At 50.9% G+C, this 17261-nt stretch overlaps 1 protein-coding gene across 4 annotated transcripts in view; it reads left to right on the forward strand.

The window, feature by feature from the left end:
- The window catches only part of LOC128841626 (myomegalin-like), a 74915-nt gene that overhangs the window by 21384 nt on the left and 36270 nt on the right, over positions 1-17261 (forward strand). For 2 of the 4 annotated variants that reach the window (XM_054036854.1, XM_054036855.1), the window contains exons 17-19: positions 307-434; positions 13035-13117; positions 13479-13702. In XM_054036854.1, the coding sequence (XP_053892829.1) occupies positions 307-434; positions 13035-13117; positions 13479-13702 (435 nt within the window). The other 2 variants (XM_054036853.1, XM_054036852.1) reach the window with 2 other exon arrangements.

The raw sequence follows: 17261 nt of genomic DNA on the forward strand, positions 1-17261 counted from the left end.
TCCCTGCCCTGACTTCCCAGGGGATTGGGGGTGAGTCTGGGGGAACTGCTCCGTGGGTGTACGAGTCTGTGCCTGACCCATGTGGGGGGCGGGTGCTGGGGCCTGGCACCTGCAGCGTGTTCTGGTCAAAGTTAGAAGAGAAGCGGAAGGAGCCAATGCTGGATCTACCTTTGGAGCATGGATGAGCAGTGCTCTGAATAAGTGGTGGTTAGACATGAGCTGGCACCGCTCTGTCTCCTTACTGGTGTGGACATTCCATGAAGCCTGTCTAACCCTCTTCCCTTTCTGTATGACGTGTCTAATTAGCCCTGAGAGAGGCCAGACTCTGCGGGCGGAGCTGGAGGGGGCCCAGGCGCTCCGTGGACGACTGGAAGAAGCTCTTGGCAGAAGCATGGAGCATTTGCGCAGGCTGGAGACCCTGGGCACCTTTGGAGGTGGGGAACAGCAGAGTGTGAGAGAGAGCCCTACCCCAGCATGCCTTCTGAGCTCTGGCCTTCACCCTGCCACCTGCCCTGGATGGAAACTGGTCACTAACCAAGCAAGCCTGGCTGACTGACTCTGGGAGGGTTGACTTGTTACTAATGATATGATAGGAGTGGTGCATTTAGAGCTGCCCTGGAAATGGCGATCCGTGCAACCCATGTGTGTCTCGTCTATGTACCTGTCTCTGGCCCTTCAGGGGAGGTTATGAAATGTATTTGCACATTTGAGTCATTCCATTTTAGTTGATCCACCTCCATCTTTCTCCTACTCCTCCCTTCGTTCCTCTCCCAATGGGCCAAATAAAGATTCCCTCCCTGTGAAAGCGATTTTAAATGTTCTGTGCCATCTCACAAATGCATGGGTGTGTATTTTTATTTTCCTCCAAATCTTTCCCAGTCAGTTAAGTGCTGCTCATAGGACAACGGCTGCCTCCGCAACCATATGACAGAGTAAAGAGAGAGCCAAGTGTCTGGGGAGAAGCATGTTCTCCCTTGCAGACAGAGCTAGGCCCTTTGACAAGGACAATGGCAGCCAGAGAGGCGGTCCTTTTTTGGTAGTTGCTGTATCACTGATGTTGATTCTTGGCCTAACAACGAAATGACCCGTTTTAGCCTACAGCCAGATCCAGCTCCTGTGGAAGCCTTGACTGGAATCTCTTCCATTTCTGTGGTTGAGACAGTCTCTCTGCCAGCCTTGGAACATGACTCATTCGTCCTGGGCTAAGCTTTTTCCCCGTGGGTTGTAATCATCAGCAAGCTCCTCTGTGCAGCAAAAGGAAAGAGTTCCCAGCCTCTCAAGGACAAAAGGCTGAGGCTGAGAGGGGTTGGGGGTGACAAAGCCCTGTCTGACCTGGCAGGGCGTGTTCCTCTCAGGATGGCATGGGCCATGACGACTCTGCTCCATGTTCTCAGCTTGGGCATGCCCCTCTAGTCCGTGACGAGTAGACCCTAGTTCCTTGCGCTGCTTTGAATGCTTGAGGTCAGGCTGCAGGACCCCCCTGGGCAGATGCAGCTCTATGCTATTTTGCAAGTGGGCATTTCCATTCATGAGTGCAATGTCTATTCCAGGGCCTCCGTTTCTCTTTCATAAAGGTATTCCTACTGCCGTAAACCAGGAGAGCCAAACCAGCAGGGATTTCTCACACCAGCTTTTCAGCGGCCATCCTTTGAGTGGCAGAGGGGAAATCTACCACTTCTTATGTTCTCTGTGAGCATGGGTGGGACTAGATCCAGTACATCGCTTAGCCACCCACTCTCTGTCTCTTGCATGTACTTATCTGGACCATCCTCTCAACAGTGAGCAATAACATGAGGCCTCAACCTGGGATGGCAGAGCAACCTGGGCTGAGGAGCTGCAGTTCCCTTTGGTGTCCTCGTTCCCTGCACACTGCCTCATTCATGTAGAAGGGATAGAGCAGCTCTTACGCTTCTGTCAGGAGGAGACCAAACCATTCATGTGTTTTAACCCTCTTGTGTGCTTTCCACCCTTGAGTTCTAGGCAGGGATGGAAAAGCCCTGGCTAGCTGTGTCCAGGTCATCTCCCCCTGGCCAATTCAGGACTTTTCCAATGCGTGTTTGCTACTGTTTGAATGTGCTGATTGATAGCCATTCTACTGCTACTCTGGGGGCTGCTTTCGTAGCCTAATATATTTCATTGCAAGGAAGTTTCTCTTAATATTTAATCTAGATTTCTCCTTTCTTAATTTCATCCCATCACTCCTAGTTACATCTGTATCTCTCTCTCTCTCTCTCTCTCTGTGTGCTGTTTACATCCTGCAGATATTACTGTTGTGTTCCCCCTTTGCCATCCCAGACAGATTTAGCTCTTTTAATTTTTTCTCCATAGTCCATTACCCTGCTAACTCTGTCACCCCTCTCTGAACTGACTCTCTCTCCACTTCATCAATATCTGGTAAGGTGCCCAGAACAGAATGAAGTCGTATTGGCATGGCCTAATGGCCAGGTGATGTGATGATGCTTTTACCTATGCAGCCCTGAGCTGTCACTGTATTGTTTTCTTTTTCCAGTTTTGTCATGCTGCAGTCTTGTGTCTGATTTGCTTCTTTCAGCATCCTGGCCTCCCAGCACACCCTGGAGCTGGGGTTTGGACTGTTTCCCCCTGATGTTAGCTTAGTTCTTTCCAAGCTCTATGTAAAGGATTTTTTTTACAAACCCTTTTAGCAGTTATCCTCATAACTCCCTGGGAGGTCGGGCAGTGCTGTTAGCCCTATTCTGCAGCTGGGGAACTGACAGATTAAGTGACTTGCCCGATGTCATGCAGGAAGGCTGTTGCAGAGCAGAGGACTGAACTAGGGTTTTCTCAGTCCTGGGCTAGTCCCCTGGCCACTAGATTGTCAATTCTCTGAACCTTGTATTTTCTGCCTGGAGTATGTCTCCCTCCTGACCCTTCCCCATTTTAGTTTCATCTGAATTTCATTCCTGTGCTGCCTGCGCCCCCATTCCTAGCATCGATAAAGATAGGCTGTAGCTATGACTAGTCCCTGCAGCACCCCATTGCACCCTCCGTCCTGCACTGCTGTTGTGTGGGTTAGCATAACCTGTGTCATTAGCCTTTCTCGATGGCCGTTCTGACCGCTTTCTGTCCACATACTAGTATTTATACCAAAGCTGACTTCAGTTCTAAGAGTATGGTGACATGAGAGAGTATTGCGCTATATTTGGACTTATAAAGCATGCATCTGCTGCATCCCCTTCAGCCACTGAGCCTAGTGAAAAAAGCATTCAGCTTTGTGTGGCAAAATCTTGGTTTCTGCTTGCTCATTATTCCGATAGCTGTGAGATGTGTAGTGGTTTCCCCCATGCTCCATTATTTTACTGTCAGGGCACAGAAGGAGAATGGCCAGATCCCTTTTCTTTCCTTGGGGGGACATGGTGGAGCGTTTGCTTTTCTCCAATCTTCTGATCCCTCCCCATTTTTTGGATCAAAAATTGAATTGCCGGCCACCAACAGTGACCTCCTGAGGGCAGCGGGGAGCAGAGTATGCAGGCCTTTAGCTGTGTCGAGGGGCAATGCTTGTGCCAGTCCTGGTTCCCAGGTTATCCCAGAAGCCATTGCAAAGATAGATGTTGGAGTCTAAACATTCCTTTGTAGCTGCAAATAAATGGCCAGTCCATTGACTAGCTGACCCACAGGCCGAGAGAGGTCTCTCCTTGTTAAAAGGTGCTATCTCCAGAGTCTGTTTGCGTTACCTGTAGCCACCCCTAGCAGTACAGACTGCTCTTAGTCTCTTGTGCCAGCCAGAGTGGGGGTGCCATGCTTCCCACTCAGAATAGCAGCGTTTACACTTGCTACACTGGTGCAAGGCAGAGGGAATTAGACCCAGAGATGGCAAAGATGGCGAGATCCATAGATTCCAAGGCCAGAAGGGACCAAATATGTGGCCTAACAGTTACCTGGTAGGTTATTTTTAGCCCATCCACTGCCATCTTCTCTCTGGAGTTCTTCCCTGTGATGTAGCATCAGTGCTTTGTCCAGGCCGGTGTAAATACCAACACTGATGGAGCTACTGTCCCAGGAAGTCTATTTCATGGTCTAAGGACCGATCGCCCTGGCAGGCCTGTCTTCCTGATTGTTTCAATTCTCCTTTTTTAAAAACTGTTGCTCCTTCTCCTCCCATGGCCTGGATAATTCTCTTCTCTGCAGGGTGTTTGCACCCTTCAGGTGTTGGTAGACTCCTACTAAGTTCCCTCTTTTTTGTTACCTAAAGAGAAGCGGTGGGGGGGGGGTTGAGCATTGGCCTGCTAAACCCAGGGTTGTGAGTTCAATCCTTGAGGGGGCCACTTAGGGATCTGGGGCAAAATCTTGGTCCTGCTAGTGAAGGCAGGGGGCTGGACTCGATGACCTTTCAAGGTCCCTTCCAGTTCTAGGAGATCGGATATTGGGCTCTTCTACTACAAAGAATCCTTTACGTCAGGCCCAGGCCCAGTTATGCTGGGCATTAGGTAGCCCCAGCTGCAGCAACGTCTCCAGTGCCCTGCTCAGTTGCATTCCTTTTCTCCTTGCTCCACTTCTCATTAGCTTTCTCTGGTGATTGCCTGTTATTCCTCACCACTTTCTGTCAAACACAATAGGCTAGTTTCACACACCAGACTCCCATACCTCCCTGCTCTCCACATACAGCTCCCAATCCCATTGGGTTTTCTTTTGCAGCCCCATCCTATTGCACACTCATCCCATCTCATGCTTGTGTTCCTGTTGCCTTAACCTCCCATTAGAAACTTTTCTCCCTTCCAGCTGTCTTTGTTTTCCATTTTTCAGAGCTGACTCTCCTTGTGTTATTGCCTGACCATGTTTCTAACCTTGGAAGGGACCTTTTGAGTGATCTCTGTTTCCGCTGGAGCGTAGGCCACATCCCTGCTAGTCGCTGTCATCTGGGGGGGGGGGGGGGGGGGGAGTCTATCACAGCTCTGTTTGCTCTTCCCTCATCATTCATAGATGTGCTAAATAAGAACAGACAGAGTCCCAACCGAGCAGCACTCCACTGGAGTATGGGTGGGTCTCAGCACGTGTGTGTCAGAGAGAGTGATTCTGAAGGATGTTCTGAGATAAGTATTGGTTTCCCCAGCCGTCCCCTTCCCTAAAAGTCCCTCAATGGGGCTCAGACTAAGGCGGTGGCAATATTCAGTAGGAAGTGTCTTTATGCTAAAGCTGGAAGCTTAATACTTCAACTGAGCCAGCTGAAATACTTGGCTTGGTAAGAGGAGGTCAGTGGTGTGAGCATCTCATGCTGTTGGGTGACCCTGTCTCCCGGCTGTGTGAGAGAGCTAGGTTAGGCTGCTGGGGAGGACGAGCTGTGCTGTATTAAAAAGAAGCTGTACATGGTATGGAAAGATCACTCCATACTGGAGATGACCAAGGGCTGGGGTCTATTGCTTTAAAAATCCCAGGGGCCAGAACATAAGAATGGCCATACTGCATCAGACCAAAAGTCAATCTAGCCCAGTATCCTGTCTTCCAACTGGCCAATGCCAGATGCCCCAAAGGGAATGAACAGAACAGGTAATCATCAAGTGATCCATCCCCTGTTGCCTATTCCCAGTTTCTGGCAAACAGGGCTAGGGACACCATCCCTGCCCATCCTGGCTAATAGCCATTGATGGACCTACCCTCCATTAACTTATCTAGTTCTTTTTTGAACTCTGTTATAGTCTTGGCCTTCACAACATCCTCTGGCAAGGAGTGCCACAGGTTGACTGTATGTTGTGTGGAAAAAATACTTCCTTTTGTTTGTTTTAAACATGCTGCCTATTAATTTCAGAAGGACACAACTGGTGCACTTCAGGCTTCCCAGGTGCGGTAGCAACAAGGGGTCAGCTTGGCTGGTGTGCCTCTCTGCAGCCCCATTGCTCTCAGGGGAGCTGTGTTGATGTGCACCAGCTGAAACTGCTTCAAGGGTCCGAATATGTTAAGAGATGAGGGAAATCACAAAACTGGGCCTGCTCTTGCTGCCTTTGACACTGATGGGAGCAGAACAGGCCTTTTGCTGCTACTGCTCTAAGTCCTCTTGTGTTAGGTGCTACAAGTGCAATCTGAGGGCAAGGTTTTGCAAAGCAATTTGATACCTTGTCTGCCTGCTTTTTAGACCCCCATATTGGTGCCTGCCAGACAGGTGATAAGCTCTGCGGGAGGCTAGCTTAAGACACTGTAGCAGAGGTGCAGAGAGTTTGCGGAAGCACAGGAAAGCCAGTAAAAGCGATGGGCCTGACTCGTGGGTGCTGTGGAGGTGCCGAAGGCTCATAAAGCTGGTTTAGTTGTCTGGGCTTTCCCCTCTGTCCCAGAGGAAATTACTCGAGAGACCCTGATAATACAGCTGCCTCAGAGCCATTCACCTAGGGACAGGGCTCCCAGTGGATCATGTGGGATCTGCAGAGGTGGGAGACACCCAGCTGCCTCATCCCACAGAGGGAGCCCCACCACCTGATGGAGCAGTGAGGGGAATGGTGAGAGGTTCTTTCTCGCAGGTTTGGCTGGAGGAGGGTCCTGGGGAGGATCAGGCTCCCTGAGTGCGGCCGGGCAGGAGAGCAAACATGGGGAAACTGCAGCATCCAGCAAGCCCAGCACAATGGCAGGAGTTGTAACCTACCTATGCTGAAGGGGAACCTGGCAGAGCTCGCGCCGAGTGCAAACGATGCTCTACCCCATGCAGGAGGGTGCAAGGAACACGACGCGCTGCCGCAGCTTTGCAAAGGGCTGCTCCAGGATGTGAAGTTCAAAGAGACTCTGGGCGGGGCTTGTTCACGGCTTGCAGAGGGGCAGAGCAACGCCAGGCTAGCCAAAAGAGGGCTTTGCTAATACGCTAGGGGAGCAAATAAATTAGAGTATTGAAAATGTTGAGGCTAGGAAGCTGCTTTTTAAAATCTCACTATGTAAACTTTTTTGGCCCATTAGGCGGTAAAGGAAACCCTTCTGATAATTAGTGATCTCTGCAGAGCAGAGAGGGAATGCTTTGCAGAATATGCCAGTGAGTCCAAGTCACCTGCATCCTAGACTAATAGGCCAATTAACAAGTTTACTGAATCACGGCTAACTCTTTGAACAAGCATGGGGAAAAGCCAGTATGGATCCAATCTTCAAGTCAGGAAAAGGAGAGCAGCCCTGCCAATTACCAGCTGGTAAGTTCAGCTTCTTTCCCTAGGAAAATGTTGGACCAGATATTAAGAGGAAAAAGATCTGTAAAGATGGAAGGGATATTGGAACCAAGAGCAATAAGCAGCGGGGGGATTTCAAGCAATGAATCCTCAGAATGCCGGTATAGTGCTTTGTTTCAAGACATACAATACCCCAGGTAGACTGCAACAGGCTGTACTTATATGGGTATGAGAGGGGGAGAGAGAGTTCTCACTGCTCAAAGAAACTGCAGCAGAGTCCTGCTGCTAACAACCACGTCTAAACTAGTAGCTGGCATGAGTTGGACCCTAGCACGGAGAGAAGCAAAAGGTAGAAACGGCTGGGGCTGGGAGGTGGTTTCTAGTAGGGTGCTGCAGGGATCAATGTTAGGGCTGGTTTTATGAATGAGCTGGACTAGCAGGAAATGACCCTGAAATTTGCAGTGGTACTGTACTGGCAGGCCATGTGCAAATCAGCTGCTGTTAGAGCTGTAGAATGGCACACAGGCCATTTTAAACAAAGACTTGATCTGGAGAATGCCGTTCCAATGCATCTTGGGCAAACTAACCAGAGACCCGCCTATTTCATGGGAGTGAGCTATGGGGAAAGGGTAATGCCAAAAAAGAGTGGGGGACTCGAGTGGGCAGACAGACAGGTTTGTATCTGAGATGGCTGGGAAGCACCAGTGAGAATTGGCGCTGCCTATATGACTGATGGAACAGAGAGGAGATGGTCCCTCATGGCTCCACTTAGACAGCAGCAGGAATCCTGGGACAGGTTCAGGCCCCTGGCTGCTACAGTTCCTATGTGCCACTCTAGTGGAACATGGGGGTCTGAAGGTGGGGGGGGGAAAGCCCCCAGGGGATTCCCCCAGTGCAGGGCCAGTGTATGGACCTTTGCTGTCCCCACTCATCCCCTAGCCTAGGGGTATGCGAAGAGCAAGAGGGGGTGTGGTGGTCAGAATGCTCTGAGCTCAGGCAAGTTTGATCTGCACAGCAGCCCACAGCCAGCTGAGAGAGACTGCGTAAATCAGACCTCGGGGGAGACAACTTAAACTCACTGGCACGCCCCTTCCTGGGGGTCTGTCCTGCTGTGTATGGACCCCTCCAAACACGAAGTATATAGGCTGGTTAATGCAGAGGGCAGCAGGCCTGAGTCAAGCACCTTAGCATGGAAGGATAAAAATAGCATTGAGTATTTTGTAATAAAGCCTCTCTACCATTTGTAAATATAGGCGGTCTGTGAAATATTTGGCCTATCCAGAATACATGGCAAGTCCATCCTCAACCGGACAGTGCTCAGCACTGGCTGCTAAAGCCCTGCTTCAAACAAGAGCCATCCAAATTTTCCCTAAATAATCCCTAAACCTGTCTGCCAGAAGCTGGGACTGGATGACTGGGCATGGATCACTCGATATATTGCCCTGTTCTGTTCACTCCCTCAGTAGCATCTGGCACTGGGCAGCGTTGGAAGACAGGATACTGGGCTAGATGGATCTCTGGTCTGAGCCGCTATGGCTGTTCTTATGTTTGCCTTGAAGTCCAAAAAGTGTATTTTACTTACACTCATATATGGAAAAACTCCCTAAGGGGTTCTGCCCATATTAAAAAATGGGGGAGAGGATAGCCCAGTGCCGAGACTAATGGTGCAATGCAATCTTGATGCTGTTGAAGTAAGTTTTGAGTTCAGCGGAGCCAGGATTTCTCCATCAGCATGGAGAATGGCTGCTGCAGAAAGTTCTGGGCACGTGAAAACAGGAAGATCTGTGGAACCTTTTGCAACCGTAACTCTAGTGGGAGCAAAGGAACGCAAGCCATTGAAATAGACTGATTGGAGAAGGGAGCAGAGCTTTTGAGTTGGGGGAGTTTGCTAATGACACTAGAAGGCAGAAGGGAAGTGCCTGGCAATAGACTGAATTTTTCAGCTCTATTCATGGTCTCTGAATTGGTGGGCTCCTCTGAGGATAGCGATGGAGAAGCTATTGGAGGTGGCTCCAGAGAGAACCTGGCCGGTGTACAGTTAGCTAGGATGCATGAGTACCTTGAAAGAGGGGCAGAACTGGGCTCAGCTTTGATAGACTTGTAAGAAAAAATTAACTGAAATGGTGCCTGTCCCAAGATGGGCTTCAAAGACTCGGTGGGGAGAAAAGGGAGGCTTGGAGGAGACTCGATTGAGATACTGAACCTCATGAAGGGAAGTTTAGAAGCTCGACTGGTCCCTCTGCTCATTCTGCCTCACATTGCAAAAACCAGGGAGTTTTCCTGCTTAAATGGCGTTACATTCAGAGCAAAGAAAAGCTCTCTTCACACAGTTTCCGAATTCACTGCCTGTAGGTCAGAGTCTAGAATCTGAGTTTATGGACAAGGAGCAAAAATAAATGTAATCAAATCTAATGCTTCAGGGCATCAGTTTTTCTTCTGCCGAGGCCAGGCAGCAGTTTTCACCATGTGTGGCACTGACAATTAGCCAGGTGCTATGTGAGAGGCGTTGCCTTCCCCTGAAATCCCCGGTATTGCTTTAATGGCAGAGGGTGGATCCCAGACTTGGCAGCCCACTGGCCAGCTCTGGTCCTGTGGAAGTGGGAAGGGCTGGAGAGCGCTTGGCATGCCGTGGTCAGCAGAGGTAACTGCATTCCACCCTGCTCCAGCAACTGAGGGTGGCTCTGCCCTGGTGGCCAACGGGCCCCGCCCCATAGCCACAGTGCTTCACGCGCAGAGGGCAGGGCAGTCAACCTTCGCCCAGGCTGCAGGGTCTCCTCTCCCATTAACATATCCCCCAACTAGGCTCAGATAAAGCCCTGGACCCTCCTTGTGGGACAGACCAGGGGGTCTCCCTCAGCACCCTCTGTGGTGCGGGGCTGGGCACTGCCTCGTGTCTGACCTCCCGGTTCTGGAGCTGGAAGTGGATGTTTCACTCTCCGCACGATCCATAGAAGAATCTGAGGCCACCTCCCCGCACCCATGCCGAGAGCCAGGGCGGGCAGTGGGGCGGAGGGGGTCAGAGCCTGGGGACTACCCTGTGTGTTCGGCCCCTGGAACAGCTCTTGGGTGCGACCCCCTGAGAAGCCGGGGACTCTGCTGGGTGGGTAGGAGGGGCTAGGAAGGGCAGGTGGGTGAGGGGCACAACCATCTCCAGCCAACCTTGGAGCATCTGCACTCCCCCTCTCCAAAAGCAAGGATCCCAGGAGCAGCTGGGAGGGAGCCCTGGTGAGTGAGAGCCTTCAATACAAGAAACTGGGGCTCCCCACCTTGTAACTTGAGAAACAGGGACTGGGGGAGGCTGAGGATCCTGCCCCCCGGCAGTGATACCCCAGAAGCTGGGGTTGCTGTGATCCTGGGATAGGCCAGAGGCAACCTGGCTCTGGCTGAGGCAACAGGACTAAAGCAGAGCAACCATACCAAGCTCTGCTGCCAGCACTTTGCCCTGCCAGCCTGTGGAGGGAGGAGAGCCCTGCTGCCGCATGGCCAGGATAGCACTCCCCTCCAGTGCTCTGCCCTCAGGGCTGTTGGCACTAAACATGGGTGATCCGGCCTGGGAGCGATTGACAGTATGCAGCACTGATGCTTAGGTGGTTGGGTATCTGCTGGGGTCACTAGACAGCCATGGCCGGTGTTTGAGGATGGCTTCCTGTAAGGTTCACTCTGCCCTGTAACCTCCCTCTTTGCTGCTGATATTGGAGCAGGTGGAGCCAGGTCCACGGCATGTGGGAGTCGGTGTTGATCAAAGGCAGTGGAGTCGTGCTGATTTGCACCGGTTGAGGCTCAGGCCCAATGCTGCTATTTCCTGCGGCTGACTCCAAACCTCCCTAAGATGTTCACTCCCAGCAATGGCCTGTTGCTGGGCTCTTTGCAGCCCTGGGATCAGCCGGTGACCCGTTAGTTCCTGGCTTTTCCCTTCCTGTCCTGATGGATCTTGCCAAGCTCTAGGCAGCCGGTGTCAGGAACCACAATTGACAGGCAGAGCAGAGTCTGGTGGCGCCTTGGTGGTTGTGAGGCTTGGCCCTGTTGGGCAGAAGAGTGCTCAGAGGCTGAGAGAAGCCCTTGGCTGCGCGGTGAGCTGTCAGGGGTGAGGGTATCAGGGAGCAGAGAGCTTGTAACACAATTATTATAATCCATCAGTACTGCAGTAGCAACTGACAGCTCCAGTCCTGACCCAGAGGGTTATTGCAAAGGTCATTTGGTTGGGGTTCCATTGGGTCCCCTATTCATCACTTCCCCTCTCCCTTTTGGACCAGACCCCTTTTGGCTGATCGGTGGTGTCTGCAGATTTATTCTACTTGTTGTTGCACAGTAACTAGGTTGTGCAGTGTCCCTGGGTCCGCAGCACGTGCTACACTGGAGTCCTTGCCTGTCAAGTCCCCCCTCCCCTTCCCCCGGGGCCTTGGGAGCAGTGTTCCCTCTAATTTTTCCCACCCATGTGCGGAATGAATTTTGTTACGTGCACCAATATGGAGGTGATGTGTGACACCTCACCTTCGTATCGGTGTACATAACAGAATGAATGTGGTGGGGGTGAGGCCGAGGGGTTCAGAGTGTGGGAGGGGCTCAGGGCTGGGGCAGAGGGTTGGGTGCAGGGGTGTGAGGGCTCCAGCTGGGGTGAGGGCTGGGGCAGAGGGTTGGGGTGCAGGGGGTGAAGGCTCCGGCTGGGGGTGCCAGCTCTGGGGTGGGGCAGGGATGAGGAGTTTGAGGTGCGGGAGGGTGATCTGGGGCTACAGCTGGGAGAGAGGACTCCCCACAACAGCACCTGGGCTGGCAGGGGGAGAGGCACCTCTCCCCGCTGTGGTAGCTTCGGGACTGGGGTGCAGAATAGGCACTCTCCCCCCCCCCCAACTCCTGCAGGTCCAGCCAGGGCTACATTCAGGGAGGGGTGCCCTGCGACAGTCCAGGCTGGGCTGTCGTGGCTGGATCTGGGCACGGCTGCCTAGGTTCGCACTGCGCTGCCCCAGCCGCAGTTGGATCCGGGCTGCAACACGCCGCCGTGGCTGCGGCTGGATCCGTGCCGTGCCGCCCCAGCCGCGTTTGGGCCAGGGTAGGAGGGCACCAGCTGCGGCAGGTCCAGGCTGTGGCATAGTTGGGGCTGGGGGGCCGCACCGGCCATGGCAGGTTGGGGGTCGGGCTAGGTTGGGACCAGGGGAAGGGTGCCCCTCCCCCAGCCACAGTGGGTCCCCGGGTGGGTTCCCTGAGTGCCTGCATGGCGCAAAATAGGCTGCTGTGTGGTGTCGTGACCATGCAGCTTACAGGGAATCCAGCTTGGGAGCTGAGTGCCTTCCCTCTCAGGCTTCCTGCAGCAAGGAGAGGCCATCCAGGCATGGGGGGAACTGCAGGGAGCTGGGCGGGAATGGGCCTCATGCATGGCATTGTGTGTGTGTGTGGGGGGGAATTGGGGTGCATGCAGCTTTTGCTTGCTGGGAAAGGGCAGGAATGTGCACAGGGCATCTTCTGCAGAAAGGCCCATGGCTCTGAGTCTCTGGGAAGCCGGGAACTGGGCCTAGCTTGCCGGTCACTGGCTGTGTCAGAGGGCATCATGGGGCACGGATTGCTGGGGTGGGTATTTTCCTGGGCAGGGCTGGGTCAGCCTCACTTACTGCTGCTCCAGGCCCAGAGGCCGTTCGGGGAGTGCAGGTAGACTTCCCTGCAGCGTGTGCAGCCCCAGCTGTGAGGGCTTTCCCAGTGGGACACTGGCTCACAGGGACTGGCCTTCAGAGCCCTATGGGGGTGCCTGGCGCAGGGAGGGAGTGGGGCCATGCCCCAGGGTGGGAGCAGCTGGCCTGGCTCAGTCCTTTGTTTCTAGCCACTGTGGGGTCTTGGCGGCATTCCCCACACTGGGCGCCTGCAGAGTGGCTGGGCCAGTGGGAACTCTGATGAGGCTGGAAGAGCCTGGGTTGTTCTTGCTCTGAGTGCTTCATGGCCTGATGTCTCTGCTAGGTCAGCCTGGACGGGAGGACACGGAGGACGGCAGCCCTGACAGCATCGAGGGGGAGGCGCCGCCCGGCGCTGCGAGCCAGCAGGTGAGTCCACGAGATGCACCACTCTGCTGAGGTGCTGCCGGAGTTCGGCCAGAGTGGGGTGGCCAGGGGAGTTCCTGGAAGGACCCAGGGCAGATTGCCTTGGAGCTGTGCAGCTGACCTGAGATTTGCTCATTGCTAAACAGCTGGGAGTCAGGTTGGCTGCTTTGACCAGCTGAGAACCGGGGCCTGGTGCCTGGTGAAGAAATCCAGCAGGAACCAAAGGCCTTTGGGTGCAGCTTGCAGGGTTGGTACTTTAAAGGCCTCCCTGGGCACCCTCCAGCCCTGCCTCAGGCAGCTCAGTGACCATTGCACATTAGCCCTTAGCAATAACCTCTCCTATGGCTCCACGCTTCCCCTCCAGACAAGTCAAGGGCTCCCTGTGAACAGCCTGGTGGCTAAGGCAGCACAGCCTGATCTCCTCACCCTGGATCACCTGGAGAGGAACAGCAGCCTGCAGGCAGAGCTACTCCACATCAGAGCCAAGAACCAGCAGCTCCTGGAGCAGAAGGCGAAGGTGGAAGGGGAACTGTGGGAACTGAAGACTCTGATGGAGGAAGCCGGCTTCTCGTCTCTCTCTCCCATCAGGTAGGACAGGCCGATGCAATTTGGGCATGAGAGCCTGGGGTCATGAGATCGTGTGAGGGTATCAGGCTGCAGGGCAAGGAGGGAGCACAGACTCTTTAGGGCACTTCACCGTTACCCTTCTGTGGGCTCAAGGCATAACCCGGTTAATTTAGGCACCCCCACCCGTACTCAGTTCCTACGGCTCCGGTCGAAAGGCACCTGCCCATAACCAGTTCCTAGGGCTCAGGGCATAATCTTCTGTGGGTTTGTGGGGCCTTTTGCCAGTGAAAAAGCCTTACACAGTAATAGCCTTAACTTCTATTTATTAACAGTCTCCAAAACAGACTGCACACGCTAAGCATACATGCTCACCACTCCTAATAAGGCAGACACACTTTTCCTGGTGGCCAGTCAGGATCAGGTCATCCGGGGACTCCAGCTTCTGCACGGTATGATTGGTAGAATGTGGTGTCTGGCAGCTCTGATCTTGGGCTGTGTCCTGGGGTTAGGTTCCAGAGAACTTCTGTTTGGACCCCAGTTTATATAGTCACATTTGAGTCCTGCTTAGCTCTTCCTTAACCAATCATTTTAAACTAAAGTCCTACAAAACAGTGTTTTTCACCCATACGAGCCCATTACAAAACAGTTCTTTACCCAATCAGACCCCACCACCTTAGTTGATTTAAATCTTGCAAAATTAGTTATGCAACAGACAGAAACAATCAAAGAACCAGACAGAGACCCTACAGATAAACAGTAGAGAAGTGGGGACTGTAAAGGCAAACAATAAAGAAATAGAGATGTCACAATCACGGCTGTTAAGTGATTCCTTGACAGACAGAATGCATCAAACAAAGTTTTCTTAAGATCTGTTTCTTTATCTGGTGATGGTTGGTACTATTAGGACAGGAGCCTCCTTAACAGCCCTTTATGTGAGGATGTGACTCTCTGCTTCTTAGCTTATGGCTGCTGCTCTCCTAATGCTGCTGCTTACTGTAGAAAAAGGCCTCAGGCCTTACAATCCTCTCCTTAATGACACTTTTACCAAAGCCGTCATTACTATTACAGGAGTCCAATACTCAGACCTGTTGAGCTTGAGCTTGCCTCCTGGGTATAATTAACAAGGGCCTTATTTGACTTTGAATGCCAGCTTCCTGTATTCTCTGAACAGTTCTCTTCATCCAGCAAGACAAAGCTATTATGCTCACTATTAGAGTCAATTGGATTCCAATGATCACCACAATGGGGTGAACCACTATATTTAGCATACCAGTTGCAGAAGGCGACCACCCTAATAGCATTTCCCACCAAGAGTGATCTCCTGCATTTGCAATAGTTTTCAGCACAAATGATTTTTGTATTATCATATGGTACGTCAATACGTATTTGCTTTCCTGTCTGTGCAACATATTGTAAATATTAATATAACATAGGATGGGCCAACAATTTCCTTATCATGGTCTTATTCATGCCCAAGGTTACAGGCGTTGCATTGTGATACAACTGTGGTTTAAACTTTAAGTAGTTTACAGTCCATAAGGGAACATAGTATTAAAAATCACAACTTATAATTTTTGTAATATTGCAAAAACATCTATTAACTAAATAAATCATAAAAAACAATTCCTTATAATATACTAGTACCATTGGACAGTGATTCCTGACACAAACACATCCCCTTCCTGCATATATATAATAGCTGACTTTTGTTCAGTAAATATATCTAACATACATCTTTGGGTCCCTTAGGTTTGAGCATAAAAACATTTATCTCTTCTTTTGTAAATTTTGATCCTCACACACACATCCCAAATTTTCATGGGCCACATGCTGAAACATGTCAATGGTTTTCCATTGCTGATGTTCTTTATATGCCCAGGAATGATCATCAGCGGAATACATAACCAAATTTTTTTGTTAGCTGGATTCCCAGAGGTACCACTGGATATATATCAATAGTTAGACAGGGATGTTCTTTTACTACATATGCTCGTAGAACCATTTGGTCTTTATTCAGTGTAAAGTTTACCAATTTGCACCATGCCATTAATTGTCTCTCCCATCCTGAAACATTTTTCTAACAACAATTTTTTTTATTTCCAAAAGCAAATTTCTTTGCATACCTTCCCGAATCATTTGGATGACCAATTGCTGACTTATTTCTTGGACCTGTTACAGGCTAATGCTAAGGACACATTGTGACGTTATTGACATAAACTGGGACCATATAGATCATTGTTGCAACCAAGGTCCTGTAGTGGCACCCAAATCTTGTATAAAGGTGGTCAAATGGGGTGTCTAAGACAAGGTTATGGTTTACTGGTTATGATTATGCTGTCTATATGTGTGTATCAGTTTTGTAGTTGAAGTTATGAATATTGGCTCTATACTGTCTGGATGGCAAACTTATGCTATGCTTCTGGGTGACATCCCAGACAAGCTGAGATTAGCTCTGCCTAGCCTGCTTGATGGCCCATTAAGGACCATCAGCTATACAATGGACCCATTGAGAGAAGGCAAATATGCCTTCAGACTCAGCAAAGTATTCAGGGACTGGCCTATGTGACTCCAGGCTCCATTTTGCTGTAATTTTCCACAGTAAGAACAAAGAGGTGTTCTTACACCTGGAAAAGACTATATAAGGCTGATGCCTCATCTCCATTTTGTCTTCAATCCTGCTTCTTACCTCTGGAGGGACTTTGCTACAAACTGAAGCTCTGAACAAAGGACGGAGGACCCATCCCGGCTGGGGATGTACTCCAGAGACTTGATTTTAACCTGCAGTTTATTCCATCACTGCTACAAGCCTGAACCAAGAACTTTGCCATTACTGTATGTAATTGATTCCATTTAACCAATTCTAACTCACATCTCTATCTTTTTCCTTTTATGAATAAACCTTTAGATTTTAGATTCTAAGGGATTGGCAACAGCGTGATTTGTGGGAAAGATCTGAGTTGTATATTGATATGGGTCTGGGGCTTGGTCCTTTGGGATCGAGAGAACTTTTTTTGTGTATATTGGGATATTATAACCATTTGTCCCCATAACGAGTGGCACTGGTGGTGATACTGGAAAACTGGAGTGTCTAAGGAAATTGTTTGTGTGACTTGTGGTTAGCCAGTGGGGTGAAACCAAAGTCCTCTTAGTCTGGCTGGTTTGGTTTGCCTTAGAGGTGGAGAAACCCCAGCCTTGGGCTGTAACTGCCCTGTTTTAGCAATTTGTCCTGAATTGGCACTCTCAGTTGGATCCCACCAGAACCGCGTTGTCACACACATTTTCTTGAATTGTTCCTGTCAAGGCTGATTCCCCAATCTAGCACTTCGAGTGCAGAAGGTGGGGGCCCGCAAGGACTCTAAAAATTAATACTGGCCACTCCAGGCTTGTATTAAACTCCCAAGGTTACAGCTTTTCTCTGACCTTGGATTGGTAGATTCTGCCACCACCCAGGGGCAAAACCCCTTTGAGAACCCAGGAAGGCACACTTGGGAATTCCTTTCTGTGGGGTACTTTCAAGCCCTTTCTCTCTCTCACACTTTCTCTCTCTCACACACACACACACACACACACACACACACAC

The sequence above is a fragment of the Malaclemys terrapin genome, chromosome 8, assembly GCF_027887155.1.
Source record: "Malaclemys terrapin pileata isolate rMalTer1 chromosome 8, rMalTer1.hap1, whole genome shotgun sequence".
Classification (NCBI taxonomy): domain Eukaryota; kingdom Metazoa; phylum Chordata; order Testudines; family Emydidae; genus Malaclemys; species Malaclemys terrapin.